Source organism: Labeo rohita, chromosome 19 (assembly GCF_022985175.1).
Source record: "Labeo rohita strain BAU-BD-2019 chromosome 19, IGBB_LRoh.1.0, whole genome shotgun sequence".
NCBI lineage: Eukaryota > Metazoa > Chordata > Actinopteri > Cypriniformes > Cyprinidae > Labeo > Labeo rohita.
The window spans coordinates 4,006,891-4,025,436 of NC_066887.1; the positions used below are offsets into that span (position 1 = coordinate 4,006,891).

Here is an 18,546-nt window from a genome sequence, read left to right on the forward strand (position 1 = left end):
ATGCTGACCACTAGGAGGAGAGAATTTGGCATGACTTATAATATGAAGTGTGGATGCTGTAAAAATACAAATGGTTCTCTTTATTTCGAGATAAGCAACTACATGTCAACTAATTCTCATTAATTTGCAACTACATGTCAGCAAACCCTCATTAGAGTGTGGGTAGAGTGTTAGGTTAGGGTTAGAGTTAGTAGAATAAGTTGACATGTACTTGCAATGTTATCTGTAGTCAGTAGAATGTGTGTTGGGAGCATCAAAATAAAGTATTAGCAGATAATGAGCAGACAGTCTACTAATACTCTACAGTGACTGCTAGTTAGGGCCCAAGCACAAGTGGTGCACAGACCTTATTGGAATTGCTCCGTTTTCTTCTTGTCCAAAATTAATCATTTTTGAGGGCCTAAACATGCTCGAAAACTCATGAAACTTGCACCAAAAGAGGTGAAAGTTTACATCTGATATTGGTTTCAGAAGTGGGTCTGGCAAAATGGCTCTGTAGTGCCACCTATAAAATTTTAACAAAGTGCGCCTCGAGCTATGTTTCATATACATGTATGAAATTTGGTAGACATATGTAACAAATACCTATGAAAAAGTCCCCCCGGTTTGAAGCCCGAAATCCAACAGGAAGTCTGTTGAATTTTCTCTGCAAGTTTTTCAGGCGTTGTATTTTAACGAACTCCTCCTACCGATTTAAACAGATCAACACCAAATTTGGTCAGTGAAATCTAAAGCCCTTTGTGACTTTAAATTGTGAAGATCTTGATGTTTTCGTTGAAGGGCGTGTCCGTGGCGGCCTGACAAACTGTTTCACCATGAAAAAGGAAGTTGTTATAATTCAGGCAAACAATGTCTGATCTGCACCAAAATTCACGTTTAATAAGAGTCCATTGCTGAACACATGCCCATAACCATATTCAGTTATAGTCATAGCGCCACCTGCTGGCAGCAGGAAGTGACGTGTTTTACGCTGTAGCAAACTCCTTGAGATTTAATGACATCAACATTATGCTTGGCCATTCTACTCTAAAGTCCTTTGTGATGTTAAATTGTGTAGATGTTGAGTTTTCATTGAAGGTCGTGTCCGTGGCAGCAAGTTCAATGTTTCCCATGGAAAATATAGTTGTTGTAACTCAGCCATACAATGTCCAGTCTGCTCCTAACTTCACAGGTTCGATAAAAGTGGCCTGAAGACATCTAAATGCCAATATTCAGTTATTATCATAGCGCCACCTGCTGACAATAGCATATGTTATATACACTAACTCAAACATACCATGTTCAATCTGCACCAGACTTCATATATTTGATGAAAGTGCTGGCCTGAAGACACCTACATGTAAATATTCAGTTATAGTCATAGTGCTACCAGCTGGCAGCAGGAAGTTTGGCACATATAAATGACTTAGACATATTCCTCCTGTATTTACCACTTTAAAAGCATATTGCCCACCATTCACTGTTTCCCTAAAGCCACCGGATAGCTGTGAGCCCGGATGCGAGGGCCCTTTCAACGCTGCTTGCAGCTTTAATTGACACATATTTGCAAAGTTACTTATAGTTAACAGAATGTCTAAAGTAAACTATCAACATAAAGTGTTACCATTATTAAGCACAGTTCTATGTTGTACAGAGGTTATCAAATAGGGCAAATTCCAACTACCAGCTGGAACAACTATAGTGAAACTACCAGTATTTGTTCAGTTAATATTTGTTCACAATTATAGGGAAAACCACTACACATCTACATCTACTCATAATTAGCTGCAATAGAGTGCTGCAGGGATGATGCATTTTTGTATTTGAGTTGTGTTTGCGCTATTTGCGTTGCGTTGTGCTTGCGCTAAGTGGAGCTTCAAAGGTTTCTACATGTTTTTGCAACATTGAGTAATGTATCACTGACATATCTGATGAATCCTTTCATAAACAAAGTGTAGAGAGAGTGTAAATAAGAGATTGATTGTGCAGTGTAGAGAGCGTCATTGATTATAATGAAACATTGTGAGATTGTGATGAACTAGGATGAGTGACAGCTTTTAATGATTTTTAAGGGAGTTTGTAAATGAGATATTGATTTAATGCAACAGTTAAATAAACAAGAAGTTAATATTAAGCGGCTTATATTGTCTGACTATAACACTACTGCCTGATTTTGCTCTATTTCATAGTCAAAAATAGTTTGAAACAAGTCACAACTGAGCTGCTGCACATCTCCATTTAAACACAACAGAGTTTAGTTTATGAATGAACGTGCGTGTTTAAACGAATCTAGTGAGTCCATGATTAAATTTCCCATTCATAAAGACAGTCACTTGCTTTATTCCTAAATGAATCAGCCGTTCGAACGAATCAAATGAATGAATGATTCCGTAATTAAATCAGTGACTTTCCGCCACCTACTGGCAGATTTAGTTTCATTATTCATTTATTTAAATCATTTAATATTTCTATATTCAAAAGTTTTATATTTAAAATATTAAAATCAACATGAATTTATGAATTTGATTGCACGCATGCCACCTCTGAGCCTCATTAAACATGAAAATACACCTACAAGCCACTTTTGTGTTCTTCCGTGCCACCTCTGTAGTACAAATAAATTTCATTTGATTGGTAATTTTATCTTATTCTATGTCTTCTTATTCTGTTGTTTTAATTAGAAATTTTAAAAAGCTTATAAAATAAAAATGTAAAAAAAAAAAACTGACATAAAAGATGACATACTTTTAATAAAGTTAGAAAAATGCTAAACAAATTTCCCCTGTAAATCACTTTAAGGAGTCAAATGTCACCTCATAATGGGAAGGCGATTTTTTTATTAGATTTTTGGATTATTGATACAGATTATTGATTGCTCCTAAAATTTTGACTGTGCTCCTAAATTTCCAAGCGTAGAGCTCTGATACAGGCTAAAACACATCCGCTTGGACAGACCAAGTCAGACACAAATGTTTTAATGGAGTGTGAATGAAATATGCCTCTTGGCTTTACTCTGCTGCATGTCAAATGACCATTTACAGCAACAGTAGCCAACTGTAGATGATCACAGAAACCGTAGAGCAACTGAATATAACAATATAAAGACACAGTCTTTATTATTTAGAAATATATTACGTAATACAAGTAATAACCTCATTAAATGTTAAGCAAATTCATTAAGTGACTCAGTGAATCTGACCAGGCAGCCAATCACAGAACGCTGAATGACTGAACAATTAATGACATCACTAAACCAGAGGCACAACATTCCCTAATTCTTAAACGCTGCACTCACTCAGTGTGCTGTCTAGAGGAACACCCACAGGCCTGTCTCTCTTGAATCTGTCTCTGTGTGTTACGTCACACTATGACACCATTATGAAGACATGCAGACACGTCCATTCAAACTCCAACTCAGATGTATAAAAAAGTAAATTCAGACTCTGAAATTAAAGCTGAAGCCTTATAGATGCAGCAATGTGTTTTTAGACATATGTTTATTTGCCATTTAGCAGACTTGTTTTTCCAAAGCATATTACAGTGCGCTAATTGCCGGGACTGTCCCACTGGAGCATGCTGGGGTTATGTGTCTGACCCAGGGGCACAGCGGTGACGAGCGTTTAACAGTAATTCATTTCATAAGTGACTCTACCTGACACCAAACCAGCAACAGTTACATTACCAGACCAGAGCCTGAAACACAGCAGTTACCAGACATAACTGACTCAATCCAGGCATAGATGAAGAAGTGTGCAATGCATTTTGTTGCATGAAGTTTGCATTGCACTTGCAGACGTATGCACCATACTAGATGCTAAAAAAAAAAATTGGTTTAGAAAATTAGGGCAAAATCCATAAAAATGGGGCAGAGTGTATTAATGTGAAAGAATTTTCCATATTTATTTTTTTATTATTATTTTTTTTTTACGTGTATTTTGAATTTGACACTGCATTTAGTTGTGTTTTTGAGTTAAGGGAAATGTCACACATAAAACACAATGAATTAAACATGAAATTGTGAAACAGAATATCTAAAATTAGCCTATTTTGTTGTAAAATGCACTTTAATAATGTTTGAAAAATCTGTTTACATTATAGTAAACTTTTTTTTTTAATTGCTTATTTTTTTTATTTTTATGAGTTAATTTTTTTTATTACTCAGACAAATAGATAAAAAGTACACTTTAAAAAATAGTACTTATTACAGAAATAATATACTTAAGTGTGAACTGAGTGTAAGGTTTTCGAACACTTAACCCTTTTACTGTCACTCCCATTTTTGAACACAGACATAAATTTTTATAATTCATGAATGAAAACATTTTGTAATATGATTTTAATGTACATTTTCCATGGTAATGCAATGTCTGATTTTAAAATGCCTTTCAGAGGATGAATTTTGAGATTTTAAGTTTTGAACTGATATATAATTTCTTATGATTTCTAAAGTGTGATAGGGAAAAAGGTAACAGTCTTTTGTGACAAAGGTTCTAACTTATGTTATGATGTAGATTTTTTAAGTTGCACTCTTGACATATATTAATCTATTACTTTTCCTGCATAATTACTATCACAATAATATGATAAAATATCTATTTAGGAGTCTTAAACCTTTCCAACGATGTATAGTTTGTCATGATTAGGTTAGGATTTATTTGTAAAATGATGAAGTAACCGCATACACACTACCAGTCAAAAGTTTTTAAACAGTAAGATTAATGTTTTTCAAAGAAGTCTCTTCTGCTCACCAAACCTGCATTTATTTGATCCAAAGTACAACAAAAACAGTAAAATTCTGAAATATTTTTACTATTTAAAATAACCATTTTCTATTTGATTGTGTTTTAATTGTAATTTATTCTTGTGATTTCAAAGCTGAATTTTAAGCATCATTACTCCAGTCACACGATCGTTCAGAAATCATTCTAATATTCTGATTTGCTGCTAAAAAAAAAACATTTAATATTATTATTACGTTGAAAACAGCTGAGTAGATTTTTTTCGGGTTTCTTTGATTAATAGAAGGTTCAGAAGAACAGCATTCATCTGAAATAGAAATCTTTTGAAACATTATAAATGTTTTTATCGTCACTTTTGATCTATTTAAGCATCCTTTCAAAATAAAAGTTAAAACTAATAATAAAATAATAATAAAACTAATTTCTAGACTCCAAATACTGACTCCAAGCTTTTGAATGGTATAGTGTATAATTTTACAAAAGCATTTAATTCAGATAAATGCTGATCTTTGGATCTTTCTATTCATCAAAAAATCCTGATGTTTTAAATATTGATATTAATAATATTAAAAAATATTTCTTGAACAGCAAATCAGCATATTAGAATGATTTCAGAAGGACTGTGTGACACTGAAGAATTCAGCTTTGCATCACAGGAATAAATTACATTTTAAAATACAATTAAATAGAAAGCAGTCATTTTAAATAGTAAAACTATTTCATAATATTACTGCTTTTGCTGTATTTTGTATCAAATAAACGCAGGCTTGGTGAGCAGAAGAGAATTCTTTAAAAAACATTAAAAATCTTACTGTTCAAGAACTTTTGACTGGTAGTGTACTTATTACAAAAATATTATACTTTAAAAGAATATGAAGTGTGAACTGAATGTAATGCTTTCAGACACTTAACTGCATGTTAACTGCTAATAAATGAAGATACTTAAGATATTTGTGATTTTAAATTTTGAAGATATGTGATTTTAAAACCTAAGCCGCTTGTTTACACTCAAGCTGACCTGGTATACCAGAAAGAATTTGTAAAACTAAATGCATCTGTATTGAACAAGGGATGAGAGTTTTATCACAATCAGAGGTTTATCAGACCACAGCACTGTTTCATTCTCTATCTGAGCACAAACCCAGCAGACACGTTTTAAAGCACAGAGTGCATGTGAGACTTCAGCACTACTATTATCAAAACAGACACACAGAGACCAAGATACAAACTCTAACATGTTGCAGTGGCTCTGCACTTACTTGATTAATACTTAACCAGCAGTTGACTGACTTTGCAAAAACTCTCTAATCTTCATAAAAAGCCTCATTTTTCCATAGATCATCACTCTGAGCACTTAACACTCAGGAGTAAGTGGGTGCACAAGATATGGACGTATCTGCCAGAAAACACTGTGTCGCCTCAGATGACCGTTTGTGTGCTGCTCTTTTAACACGCTCTGCCAAAATGCATTTCAACATCAGCTGCTGATATTAGCAATGTTCAAAATGATTCAATAACAGCTTGAAGGAGCACTTTTTAAAAATGGAACTGTTTTAACTTAATTCCCAACATTTACACATAGCTAAAAAAAAATGTTACTTTGAATGGGTTTGTTCACCCAAAAATAAAAATTCTGTTATCATTTACTTTTAAGAAATTTTAAAGAATGTTGATGGTAGCCATTGACTTCCATAGTATTCTTTGCCATACTATGGAAGTCAATGGTTACCGTCAACGGTTTGGTTACCAGCATTGTTTAATATATCTTTTTTATGCTCAACAGAAGAAAATAAAACTTCATACAGGTTTGAAACAACTTAAGGGTGAGGAAATGATGACAAAATTTTTATTTTTGGGTGAACTGTCCCTTTAAGATGGATCTGTCAAAGTATGTTTTAAATCCAAATGCTATAAAACTACCATAAATTCAAGCTTGACTTGAACTTTGAGTAAGAAGAGAACAAGAAGACACTCTAGAAACTAGACTAGATAAAACTAGAAAGTTCTTTAAAAATCTAGAATCTATAAAATTTAATTACACATTTGTGAGGAAGACACAGACTACTAATTTATAACACAGCTATCAGATTAAGCCACAATATCCAGCCCAGACCAGAAAGACTGACGTCTGACCGAGCGACTGTGAGATCTCCAGTGGCACAGGACTTACAAAACTGTGTCAGTCAAACAAGTTCGTGTCAGGTGCCGATACAGCCATAGACAGAGATTAAGTTCATTTATAGTCGAGAACTTCAAATACAGTCTCTCCAGCTGAATAAAACATACAATGTTTTCACAACATGAATGATTCCTCATGTAGTTTGTTGAGAGATGTGTGCTGCAACATTGTTACATCACTGTTTTATGATTATATAGTTTTTTGGGTTTTTTTTCGTTACGTTTAATTTTATGGTGTCCTTGTTACAACTGAAGTGCTATTTAAACTTACAGTTATTATTCTTCTTCTGAGACTAAAATTTCTGACTGTATCTCCTCCTAGAGCTTTAACTCTACAAACTCCAAACTCAGCCCAGATCTTCAGACTGATCTGACTCGTGTTGCTGTTTCTTTTCTAACTGATCCGACTTACGGTTTTCCTAAAACTGATGATTAAAACTGGGAAAAATCCCGTAGACTTACATTGACGGAATGTTCAAATAAGCCAAAACTGCAACTGTCAAAACTCCCAGAATCCCTTGAGACTCAATCAAACCTCTCTTCTATGTACCATTTCTAATCCACTTAAACTCATTCAAACTCATCTATCTAACACGCTAATCATGCTAGAAACATGCTAACAACATGCTAATCATGCTAGAATCTTGCTAACATGCTAGTAACATGCTTATCACGAATAATGCTAGCAACGTGCTAATAACCTGCTAATCTTGCTAAATCATGCTAGAAACATGCTAGTAATTTGCTAATCATGCTAGAAACATGCTAACAACATGCTAATCATGCTAGAAACATGTTAGTAACTTGCTAATAATGCTAGAATCTTGCTAACATGCTAGTAACATGCTTATCACAAATAATGCTAGCAACGTGCTAATAACCTGCTAATCTTGCTAAATCATGCTAGAAACATGCTAGTAATTTGCTAATCATGCTAGAAACATGCTAACAACATGCTAGTAACATGCTAATCATGTTAGAATCATGCTAGCAACCTGCTAGTAACTTGTTAATCATGCTAATAACATGTTAATTATGCTAGAAACATGCTAATAACTTGTTAATCATGCTAACAACATGCTAGCAATTTGCTAATCATGCTTGAAACATACTAGCAACCTGCTAATCATGTTAAAAACATGCTAGCAACTTGCCAATTATGTTAGAAACATGGTAACAACCTGCTACTCATGCTAGAAACATGCTAGGAACATGCTAAAAGCTTGTTAATTATGCTAACAACACGCTAATCATACAAGAAACATGCTAGCAACATGTTAACAACTTGGTAACCATGCTAATAACATGCTAGTAACATGCTAATTATGCTAAAAACATGCTAGTAACTTGTTAATCATGCTAACAACATGCTAGTAACATGCGAATCATGCAAGAAACCTGCTAGCAACATGTTAACAACTTGGTAATCATGCTGAAAACATGGTATCAATTTGCTAACCATGCTAGAAACATACTAGCAACCTGCTAATCATGTTAAAAACATGCTAGCAACTTGCTAATTATGTTAGAAACATGGTAACAACCTGCTACTCATGCTAGAAACATGCTAACAACATGTTAACAACTTGTTAATTATGCTAACAACATGCGAATCATGCAAGAAACATGCTAGCAACATGTTAACAACTTGTTAATTATGCTAACAACATGCTAATCATGCAAGAAACATGCTAGCAACATGTTAACAACTTGGTAACCATGCTAGAAACATGCTAACAATTTGCTAATCATGCTAGAAACATACTAGCAACCTGCTAATCATGCTAAAACATGCTAGCAACATGCTAACAACTTGCTAATTATGTTAGAAACATGGTAGCAACCTGCTACTCATGCTAGAAACATGCTAGCAACATGCTAACAACTTGTTAAATATGCTAAAACATGCTAACAACTATGCTAACAATCTATCTGACAGACTACATTCAAATTTTAACCTTTTAAAACTACTTTAAACTTCAAACTATTTCAGACTGAAAACTATCCAAACTTAAAACTTTTTAAAGTTTTCAAACTTTCTGGTCCGGCTTTCTCAAGCCAACTTAAAGTTTGTCTTGACAAACTTTTTTTATCTAGTTATACACTGAAGTACTGTGAAATACTCATTAATTACATGTACTTATTATATGGTTAGATTTAAAATAATGTTTTGGTTTAGGCTTAGTTGCATGCAGTTATTTTTGTTATTACTATAGCAAGTACAAGTAACAAAGGTATAAGCAATAGTAGTAGTGATAAGAGCACCATTAACAAGAGAGAAATGTGACCCTGGACCACAAAATCAGTCGTTAGTAGCACGGGTATATTTGTAGCAAGAGCCAAAAATACATTGTATGGGTCAAAATTATTGATTTTTTTGCCAAAAATGATTAGGATATTAAGTAAAGATCATGCTCCATGAAGATATTTTATACATTTCCTACCATAAATATACAGTGGCATGCAGAAGTTTGGGAACCCCTTGCAGAATCTGTGAAAATGTGAATGATTTTAACAATATAAGAGGGATTGTACTGATATTTTGCACTGTCCTGAGTAAGATATTTTACATAAAAGATGTTTACATATAGTCCACAAGACAAATAATAGCTAAAATGATTAAAATAACCCACTTCTTCAAACTGTGTGTGGATACCTGGTTGATCTACGACTGTTTTTTAGTTTAGTGGTGTTTGTTCATACGTCCCTTGTTTGTTCTGAACAGTTTAACTGACCCCTGTTCTTCAGAAACATGTTCCAGGAAACATGCAAATATCTTCTGTTACTTCCGAAGGGCAGTTCTAAATGGAAAAAAATTATATTTCAACCAAATAAGAAAAATTTGAACATCTTCATCCTTTTCAAAAGTTTTCACCCCCAGCTCTTAATGCATTCTGTTTTCTTCTGGAGCATCAGTGAGTGTTTGAACCTTTTTTAATAGTTGTGTTTGAGTCTCTCAGTTGTCCTCAGTGTGGAAAGATGGACCTTAAAATCATACAGTCACTGCTGGAAAGGGTTCAAAACAAGTCGTAGATCATTCAGGTAACCACACACAATATTAAAAACCAAGGGTTCCCAAACTTTAAAAAGGATTTTACTTTTTTTTGGTCTTTTGGACTATATGTTAACATCTTTTATGTAAAATATCCTACTCAGGTCAGTGCTAAACAAAAAATAACATGCATTTTGTATGATCTCTCTTATTTTGTTAAAATTATTCACATTTTCACAGATTCTGCAAGGGGTTCCCAAACTTTCGCATGCCACTGTATCAAAATTTAATTTTTGCTTAGTAATATGCATTGCTAAGAAATTTGTTTGGACAACTTCAAAGGTGATTTTTTTTTTTTTTTTTTTTTTTTTTTTTTCAATATTTAGATTTTTTTGCACGCTCAGATTCCAGATTTTGAAGTAGTTGTATCTCGGCCAAATATTGTCCTATCCTAACAAACCATACATCAATGGAAAGCTTATTTATTCAGCTTTCAGCTGTATGTATAAATTCAATTTCAATTGATTGTTATGACTGGTTTTGTGGTCCAGGGTCACAAATCATATGCTAATATAACAGCTTGTTGCATTTCTTACTTGTAAGTTGCTTAAGATAAAAGTGTCTGCTAAATGAATTAATGTAAACATTGCAATTACTCATGTGGAACATTTGGAAAATCTCACTTAAGGTTGAAATGTGTCCAAAATGAACAAGAATGTTTCAAAAGCTGTTTTCACTCCTCATGCTGAGCAGTTGCTCTGGCAGTAAACGCATTGATTTTTAAGCTATCAGTGTCCTGTTATACTTTCAACACAACAACAGTGTGAACAGATCATTTGGGGTGGAAGTGAGAATCTCAAACATATGCAAACGTACTGCTCAAAATTAAAAGAAGCAGGAAGCCTCTTCTGCTAACCAAGGCTGCATTTATTTGATTAAAAATGCAGTAAAACTTTACTAAAATGTACTGCATTATTGCAATTTAAAATAAGCGTTTTCTATGTGAATATATGTTAAAATGTAATTAACTGCTGCTTACTCCAGTCTTCAGTGTCACATGATCCTTCAGAAATCATTCTGATTTGCTGCTCAAGAAACATGATTATTATCAATGTTCGAAAATTTTTTGCTGCTTAATATTTTCCAGGATCCTTTGAATGAATTTTTTGAAACTGAAATCTTTCGTAACATTATAAATGTTTTTACTATCACTTTTGATCAATTTAATGCATCCTTACTGTATAGAAGCATTCATTTCTTTGAACAGTATTGTGTCACAATAAACAAATAGCTAAACTGAACCATTTCAGCAATAACCCAGACATGATGGCATTATGCAGAATGTTTAGCAATCAATGATATGGCTTATCAGAAACATGAACTTTGAAGAACCAGTCTGATGTGCCAAAACAAACGTGTAATAAACACCATCTAGAAGTCGTGCACATTCACTAAAAAGCATTTAAAAAAAAATCAGGTCATAATATAGGAACAATATTTTGACTTAAGCATTGGAGGTGAGTTACACTACTTTCAGCATCAACAAGCAGGCACGTGGAAGAGGTGTAGCGCAGCTGAAGCTCACGCTGTTTGGCAGTGATGCCGGTCAGGTGGCCCACAAACAGACGTGAGCGCAGCACTGGCACAGCAATGGAGGTTCACTGGGTTCAGTCCAGTCCTGGAACGTAGAGCCAACTGGGCCACTCCAGTAAATAATATGTCTACTCTCTCTCTAAACACCGTATCTGAGAGCAAATAATGGCAAGAAGCAGAACCAGAGTGCAAGACTGCTAGATAAACAGATGCTTAATTATGGGATCGTTGAAATAAAAGTTTTTAAAATTTTCCAGTGCCTCAGGGCGTGTGGATAAATGTGGATAAAATCATCAATTCTCAGCATTCAATTTGTCTCTAGTTTGTCTAGTGTGTTTAAACAGAAATAACAGATGAGTGTAACACAGTGGACTCCAGGTTATGAGCAGTTCATGATCATGTGACTCGGAACAGAACGTTCGGATGTTCTTGATTCCTTTGAAGCACAAGACGCTCTTTTGAATCTTTTTCAAATCATGCTGGGAAATGTGATCATCAGGTTTCATACAAACTTGTGGAGCTCATGTAGATCAAATGCTGCAGACATTAAAACATAAGAGCAATGTTTTCCATTTCAGACTTATTTTTGATGCTATAATATAATGTATGCTTAAATTTTGTGTTAGGCTACAAAAGCAGTAGCATTTTGAATCAACAAAGTGTAAATCATTTTGACTTTTTGACCAGTGTAGTCAAAAAATACAATTGCTTACACTTGATTAGTAACCTAGAATAATTGCAGAATCTCCATTTCATCCCATAAAATAAAAAAATCCTAAATTAAAAATAGAATATTTTATAATTAATAAATATGTTTTTCAAAATGATATTTAGTTTGTAATAAAATTTGCATTAAATTGCAAAACATATATAAAAATATGCAGAGCAGTACAGAACCTACGTTTCATGCCATTAAAAATTATTTTACATTTTTCAAAACTATATAGAATTTTTTATGCTATTAACATCTTATAATCTATAATAATATTAAAATTAAACAACTTGCAATAAGTTATACATTTGTATTTAATTACAGTAATTACAGTACAGAACTGATGTTTGACACCATAAACAATTATATTATTTTTTTCAAAATTATATAGCAATTTTTACACTATTAATATAGTTTGTAATAAAATTTTGTATTACACTACAATTTATATATGTACATAAAATTGTGCAGAGTAGTACAGAATCTTCGTTTCATGCCATTAAAAAATATATTAAATTTTTTGAAATTATATATCAATTTTTATTTTATTATCAGCTTATAATCTATAATAATAATAACAGTATAATACTTTTTAATAAGTTATACATTTGTATTCAACTACAGTACAGAATTGTTGTTATTTCACACCATAAACAATTACACTACATTTTTCAAAATTATATAGCAATTTTTGTGTTATTAATATAGTTTATAATAGAAATTTGTATTAAATTACTATATATATATATAGAGAGAGAGAGAGAGAGAGAGAGAGAAATTATATTATATTTTTCAATTATATGAAATTATATAGCAATTTAATGCTATTAACAACTTATCACCTATAATAAAGATTTGTATTAAACCACAGTACAGAATCATTATTTCACGCCATTAAAAAATGTATTACAATATTTCAAAATGATATAGCAATGTAATAAAATTTGTATTAAACTACAAAATATATACAATTAAATATAATATATATATATATATATATAGTAAAGATGCCATTAAAAATTCGAATCCATTTTTCAAAATTATGTAGCAATTTTTATTCTATTTACATCTTAATAAAATTGTATTAACCCTTTAACTATCACCCCCATTTTTGAACATGGACATAAAAGTGCACTATTCAAACTGAAATTGTTATAATTCATGAACAAATACATTTTGTAATATGATTTTGAAGCCCCATTTCCACGGTAATGCAATGTCTGATTTTAAAATGGCTTTCAAAGGATGATTTTTGATGATTTCTAAAACGGGATAGGGAAAAAGGCAACGAAAAGTCTTTTGTGACAAAGGTCAGAACGATATAGTTATGATGTAGATTTTTGAGGTGCACTCTTGTCATAAATTATCTATTACTGTTCCTACATAATTTGTAACAAAAAGCAGTGGTAAAATATCTGTAAGGAGTCTTAGACCTTTCCAAAGATATATAGTTTGTCATGATTAGATTAGGATTTATTTGTAATATGGTGAAGGGGGGATGGAGACAATTAAAAGGTTAAACTGCAAAATATTAGTATAGCATATATAGTAATTACACAAGAATTGCAGTTCCAGTACTGTTTCAGACAGAACTGGAGGAAGTACTGCATGTCACGCTGCAGGACACTGCTTTCACTGTTTGATATCACGTCAACTAGACACAAGTAAAACAGGTGCACCCTTGCAAACAGGAGCACACACACACACCGAAAGGCTGAGTTTTCAGTCAGCAGCACACACACACACACGCGGCGCTCATAGAGAAAACACACATCCGCACCGCGACTGCGAGCACTGGACAGCGCCGTGGTGCTGAAAACACGGCGCGGGGCTCCCATGGCAACTGCAATCGCGCAAATATCGCCGCGCTGGGCGTCGCGTTAATGTTTAACGTCTGACCTATTCGACAGCACGCACTCAAACGTGTAGTAATCTCTGGTAAACGGCAGCTGATGGGATTTTTAGCGAAGATGGCGCCCACAGCTAACCCAACCCACCAGAGCCGCACTGTCCGAGCTCGTATCAACAATAGCCTAATATTGACAGTCGACGTAAGCAGACGTATTAAATTTCAGGAGACAGTCATGCTGAAAATGACAGGGCGCGCTTTAAAGAGACAAACGCAGCCATCATCCCGCATCTCGTCCCCTATTAAGGGTGCTGAACACAAGCAGCTGGCTTACTTCAGCATGGACTGCTCTTTCTCCTCCTCTTTCTTCTGGCGCTCCATGACCGAGAGGATGATCTTCCTCTCCTCCTCGGTGAGGTGGCTCAGGTCCGGCATGTCCGGCGGAGCGGGAGCCGCAGGGGACGCGGCCGGGGCCCCCCGAGCTGACATTTTCAGGTGTGGATGCTGCTGAAAGAGCGATGGATGAACGTTAAACGCAGCTCTATGCAGCCTACACATGTGCTGTCGCTACATAGTGTTTGTGTTTATGCGGCGCGTAACCGTATTGATCTCGTCTGAATGGCATTAAGATGATGAAGACAGCTGAGGGTTTAATAACATATTAGCTCATCTCTAACACCTTCACACCCTGCCGGTGTGTGTGCATGCTAGATTTACTGGTAGGTTATTAGCTGTAATCAATATATATCCCGGTGACAGCACGGGGAACGCGTGTACGCAATGTAGCCTGTCACGCCGCCTCATAAAAACAAGCATCTTCTGAGAATAAGGTGTGAGAAAACCCTCGGGCTTCTCGCGTTTCCGGGAGCCGAGGGCATCCCAAGCATGCCTGTCGAATGTGTGTGTGGACAGAGAAAACGGGTGCTTGCCTTTTATTTCGCAATCATGGTGAATGCAGTCTAACCCATGGCTGCTGCCGCTAACGGAGAGCTCTTATTGCGGTCGTCGGCGTCCTGGCTTCCGCCGCCTTCCCCGCGATTCCCTCCCGGTTGCTGCCGCTGCTGCTGCTAACTCCAAGAGATTTCTTGAATGCACAAAAATGGATGCGGTTGGGGAAACGGTCCGATAGGAGAGCGAGGCGGAGCGACGGTCTTACGTAGGACAAAGATCAGATGGTCCAGGCGCGCGGGTGGGGGCAGCGGAAGTGCGCGCGCCCGGACACATTCATTGACAGGAGGCGCGAACGGAGATGGAGCTGCTGGGATGTACGCTATGGTGACGAGTCATCAGCCAGATTTTTTTTTACATTTATCTGTATTTTCAAAAAACGGTTTATAACTCAGACTGTGGTGAATTGAAAGGCTTTCTATTGGTTTAAATTCATTTTCTCTCTCCTCAGACCTCTTTAAGAAGTATGTTACCTAACTTAATGCCATTGCCATCAAAACATCCACGTGTTCTTGGCAGGGCATTATGAAAATAAAAGACATAACCTAAAACTAAGTATTAATTGACTGGCAGATTATAAATTAAATGTTAAAGTAACAACCATTTAAAAGTCTGGGGTCAAAAAGTGTTTTTTTTTCCTCTTCTTCTTCTTTTTCTTCTTCTTTCACAAAAATATGCAGCACAACAGTTTTCAACACTGATGATTACAGGAAAATCAGAATATTAGGTTTCTGACTAATCATGTGACACTGAAGTCTGGAGTAATGGTGCCGAAATTTCATCACAGAAATAAATATATTATTTCACAGTATTGCAGTTTTGCTGTGTTTGGGGTCAGTAAGTTTCAGTGTTGGTGGTAACGCATTACAAGTAACGCAAGTTACGTAATATTATTACTTTTTCCAAGTAACTAGTAAAGTAACGCATTACTTTTTATTAGACAAGAAAATATCTGAGTTACTTTTTTCAAATAAGTAGCGCCAGTTACTTTCCCCCCATTTATTGATTAAAAGCTCTCCTGTCCCCATGTTGAGAGAAATCAGGAGTGAGATGTTAGTTCTAGAATAAACATGCATTAATTCATCTCACTCACAGTATTCCTCAAAATGAATAAAAACAGTAAAATTAAACTCAGAATATGACTATAATATATATCTAACATTTGTTTTCCTTTTTTTATTGCTGAAGAGTTGATATTTTTTTCTTTTGCGGTCTACTGTACAGACGTGAATTTACTTTTCTCAAAGCCTGAGGCTTTTGGTGTGAAAAGGCTTTTATATTTGACAAAAAATAGATCTTTTTATATTGAAAACAAACAAGCAAGCCCTGCCCAGATTTAAAAAGTAATGCAAAAGTAAAGTAACGTATTACTTTCCATAAAAAGTAACTAAGTAATGTAATTAGTTATTTTTTTAGGGAGTAACTCAATATTGTAATGCATTACTTTTAAAAGTAACTTTCCCCAACACTGGTAAGTTTTTTATTATTTTATTCAGCAAGAACTAATTACATTTGTCAAAAGTAACAGTAAATACATTCACAATTATAAAAGATTTCTAATTTAAATAAATGCAGTTATTTTAATATTTCCATTCATCAGAGAATCCTGGAAAAAAAAAGTGTATAGTGATTTCTGAAGATGACACTGAAGATTGCAGTAATGATGCTGAAAATTCAGCTTTGCATCACAGGAATAAATTACATTTAAAATATATTCCATAGAAAACAGTTATTTTGAATTTTGTAATTATTTCATAATATTACTGTTTTTCTGTATTTTTTAATTTTAAGTTTGGGGTCAGTAAGTTTTTTTTTTTTTTTTAGCAATAACTAATTAAATTTGTCAAAATAATTTACAATTATAGAATATATCTAATGCAGTTATTTTAAACTTTATATTCATCAGAGAATCCAGAAAAAAAAAAAAAAACACAATTTCGACAAAAATATGAAGCAGTGCAAGTGTTTTCAACATTGATGATTACAAGAAAATCAGAATATTAGATTTCTAAAGGATCATGTGACACTGAAGACTGGAGTAATGGTGCTGAAAATTCAGCATTTTATAACAGAAATAAATTATATTTTAAAATATATTCACATAGAAAACAGTTATTTTGAATTTTATTAATATTTCACAATATTATTTTTTTCAGTTTTTTTGGGTTTTTATTATTATTATTATTATTCAGCAGGAACTAATTAAATTGGTTAAAAGTAACAGTAAATACATTTACAATTTTTAATTCAAATGAATGCAGTTCTTTTAAACATTCTATTCATCAAAGAATTTTGAAAAAAAAAAAAATGATTTCCACAAAAATATAAAGGAGCACTGTTTTCAACAATGTTTTCAACACTGATGATTACAAGAAAATCAGCATATTAGAGTGGTTTCTGAAGGATCATGTGACACTGAAGACTGGAGTATTGTCACAGCTTTACATAACAGAAATAAATTACATTTTAACATATATTAGCATAAAAATAATTTTTCACAATATTACTGTCTTTTTCTGTATCAAATAAATGCAGCCTTGCAGCATAAAGAGACTGTCTAAAAACATGTAAAGATCTTACAGACCAATTTAAACAACAGCTCACTAAAGTAAAATATAAAAACAAGGTAATCATATACATTGCAAGTTTCATAATTTAACACTGTCTAGTAACTAGCCTATTTAATGACTTGTCATTTTCATTAATGTCTTTACCACCAAATACAATAGTCAATATACTAACAATGATCTCTATAAGCAAAACAGATATACATGTATAAAGACATGCATTATAAATGAGTTTTACTGTGGATAAACCACCTTACCATTTGCAACATTTTATGTAAGAATACAGGCATGCATCATCTTTAAAGTGTGATGTTTTGTTTTAAAGGTCTGAATGATTTACACATTACAACATCCCCAGCCAAACATATTAAAATAAAGACATCAAAAAAGATCACAGGATATTATTTCAACCAATTTCATGAGTTGCATACTGGGACGCTTTGTTGAAGGAGTTCATATGTATCCAGTCTCTTATTAGCTACATGTATTTTATTATTATCTAATTTGGAGTTTACATGTTTCCAGTCACTTATTAGCCACATTTATCTTATTATTATTGAATTAATAAAATAATAAAGAAAATACAATTTACAATTTACTACTATTACTACTACTACTAATTAAATATTTTATGGCCTTCATAATCTTTTAGGTCGAAATGGCAAATTTAAATTCCGTACAATGTGTCCCAAACTGCGTTTTTTTTTTTTTTTTTTTTTTTGAACTCTAACCTAAATACATACGATATGCGTCTTGTTAGAGTATAGTACAAAAATAGTATGTACAGCACATTTACTATAAATATATAAATAGCAGGTTACAGTAAATATAGTGTAATAAGTCGTCGTCAAATATAGCCCACGCTCAAGCTCAAATCAATGCACACATGCACAGATTCCTATACCCTGTGCAGGGGTCTGATCGCTGAATGACGTCACATCATATGTGATGGAGATTCGCTGCTGCGATACACGTCGCTCCGCCCACTG

General features: G+C 33.8%; 1 protein-coding gene across 1 annotated transcript in view; it reads right to left on the reverse strand.

Annotated features, from left to right (window-relative positions):
* The window catches only part of rims2b (regulating synaptic membrane exocytosis 2b), a 186,354-nt gene extending 170,561 nt beyond the window's left edge, over positions 1 to 15,793 (reverse strand). The window contains exons 1-2 of the mRNA XM_051137658.1: positions 14,972 to 15,793; positions 14,377 to 14,546 (exon numbers count right to left, since the gene is read on the reverse strand). Of these exons, the coding sequence (XP_050993615.1) occupies positions 14,377 to 14,531 (155 nt within the window). The 5' untranslated portion in view covers positions 14,532 to 14,546; positions 14,972 to 15,793. The remainder of the gene's footprint in view (positions 1 to 14,376; positions 14,547 to 14,971) is intronic.
* Between the last annotated feature and the right edge of the window lie 2,753 nt (positions 15,794 to 18,546).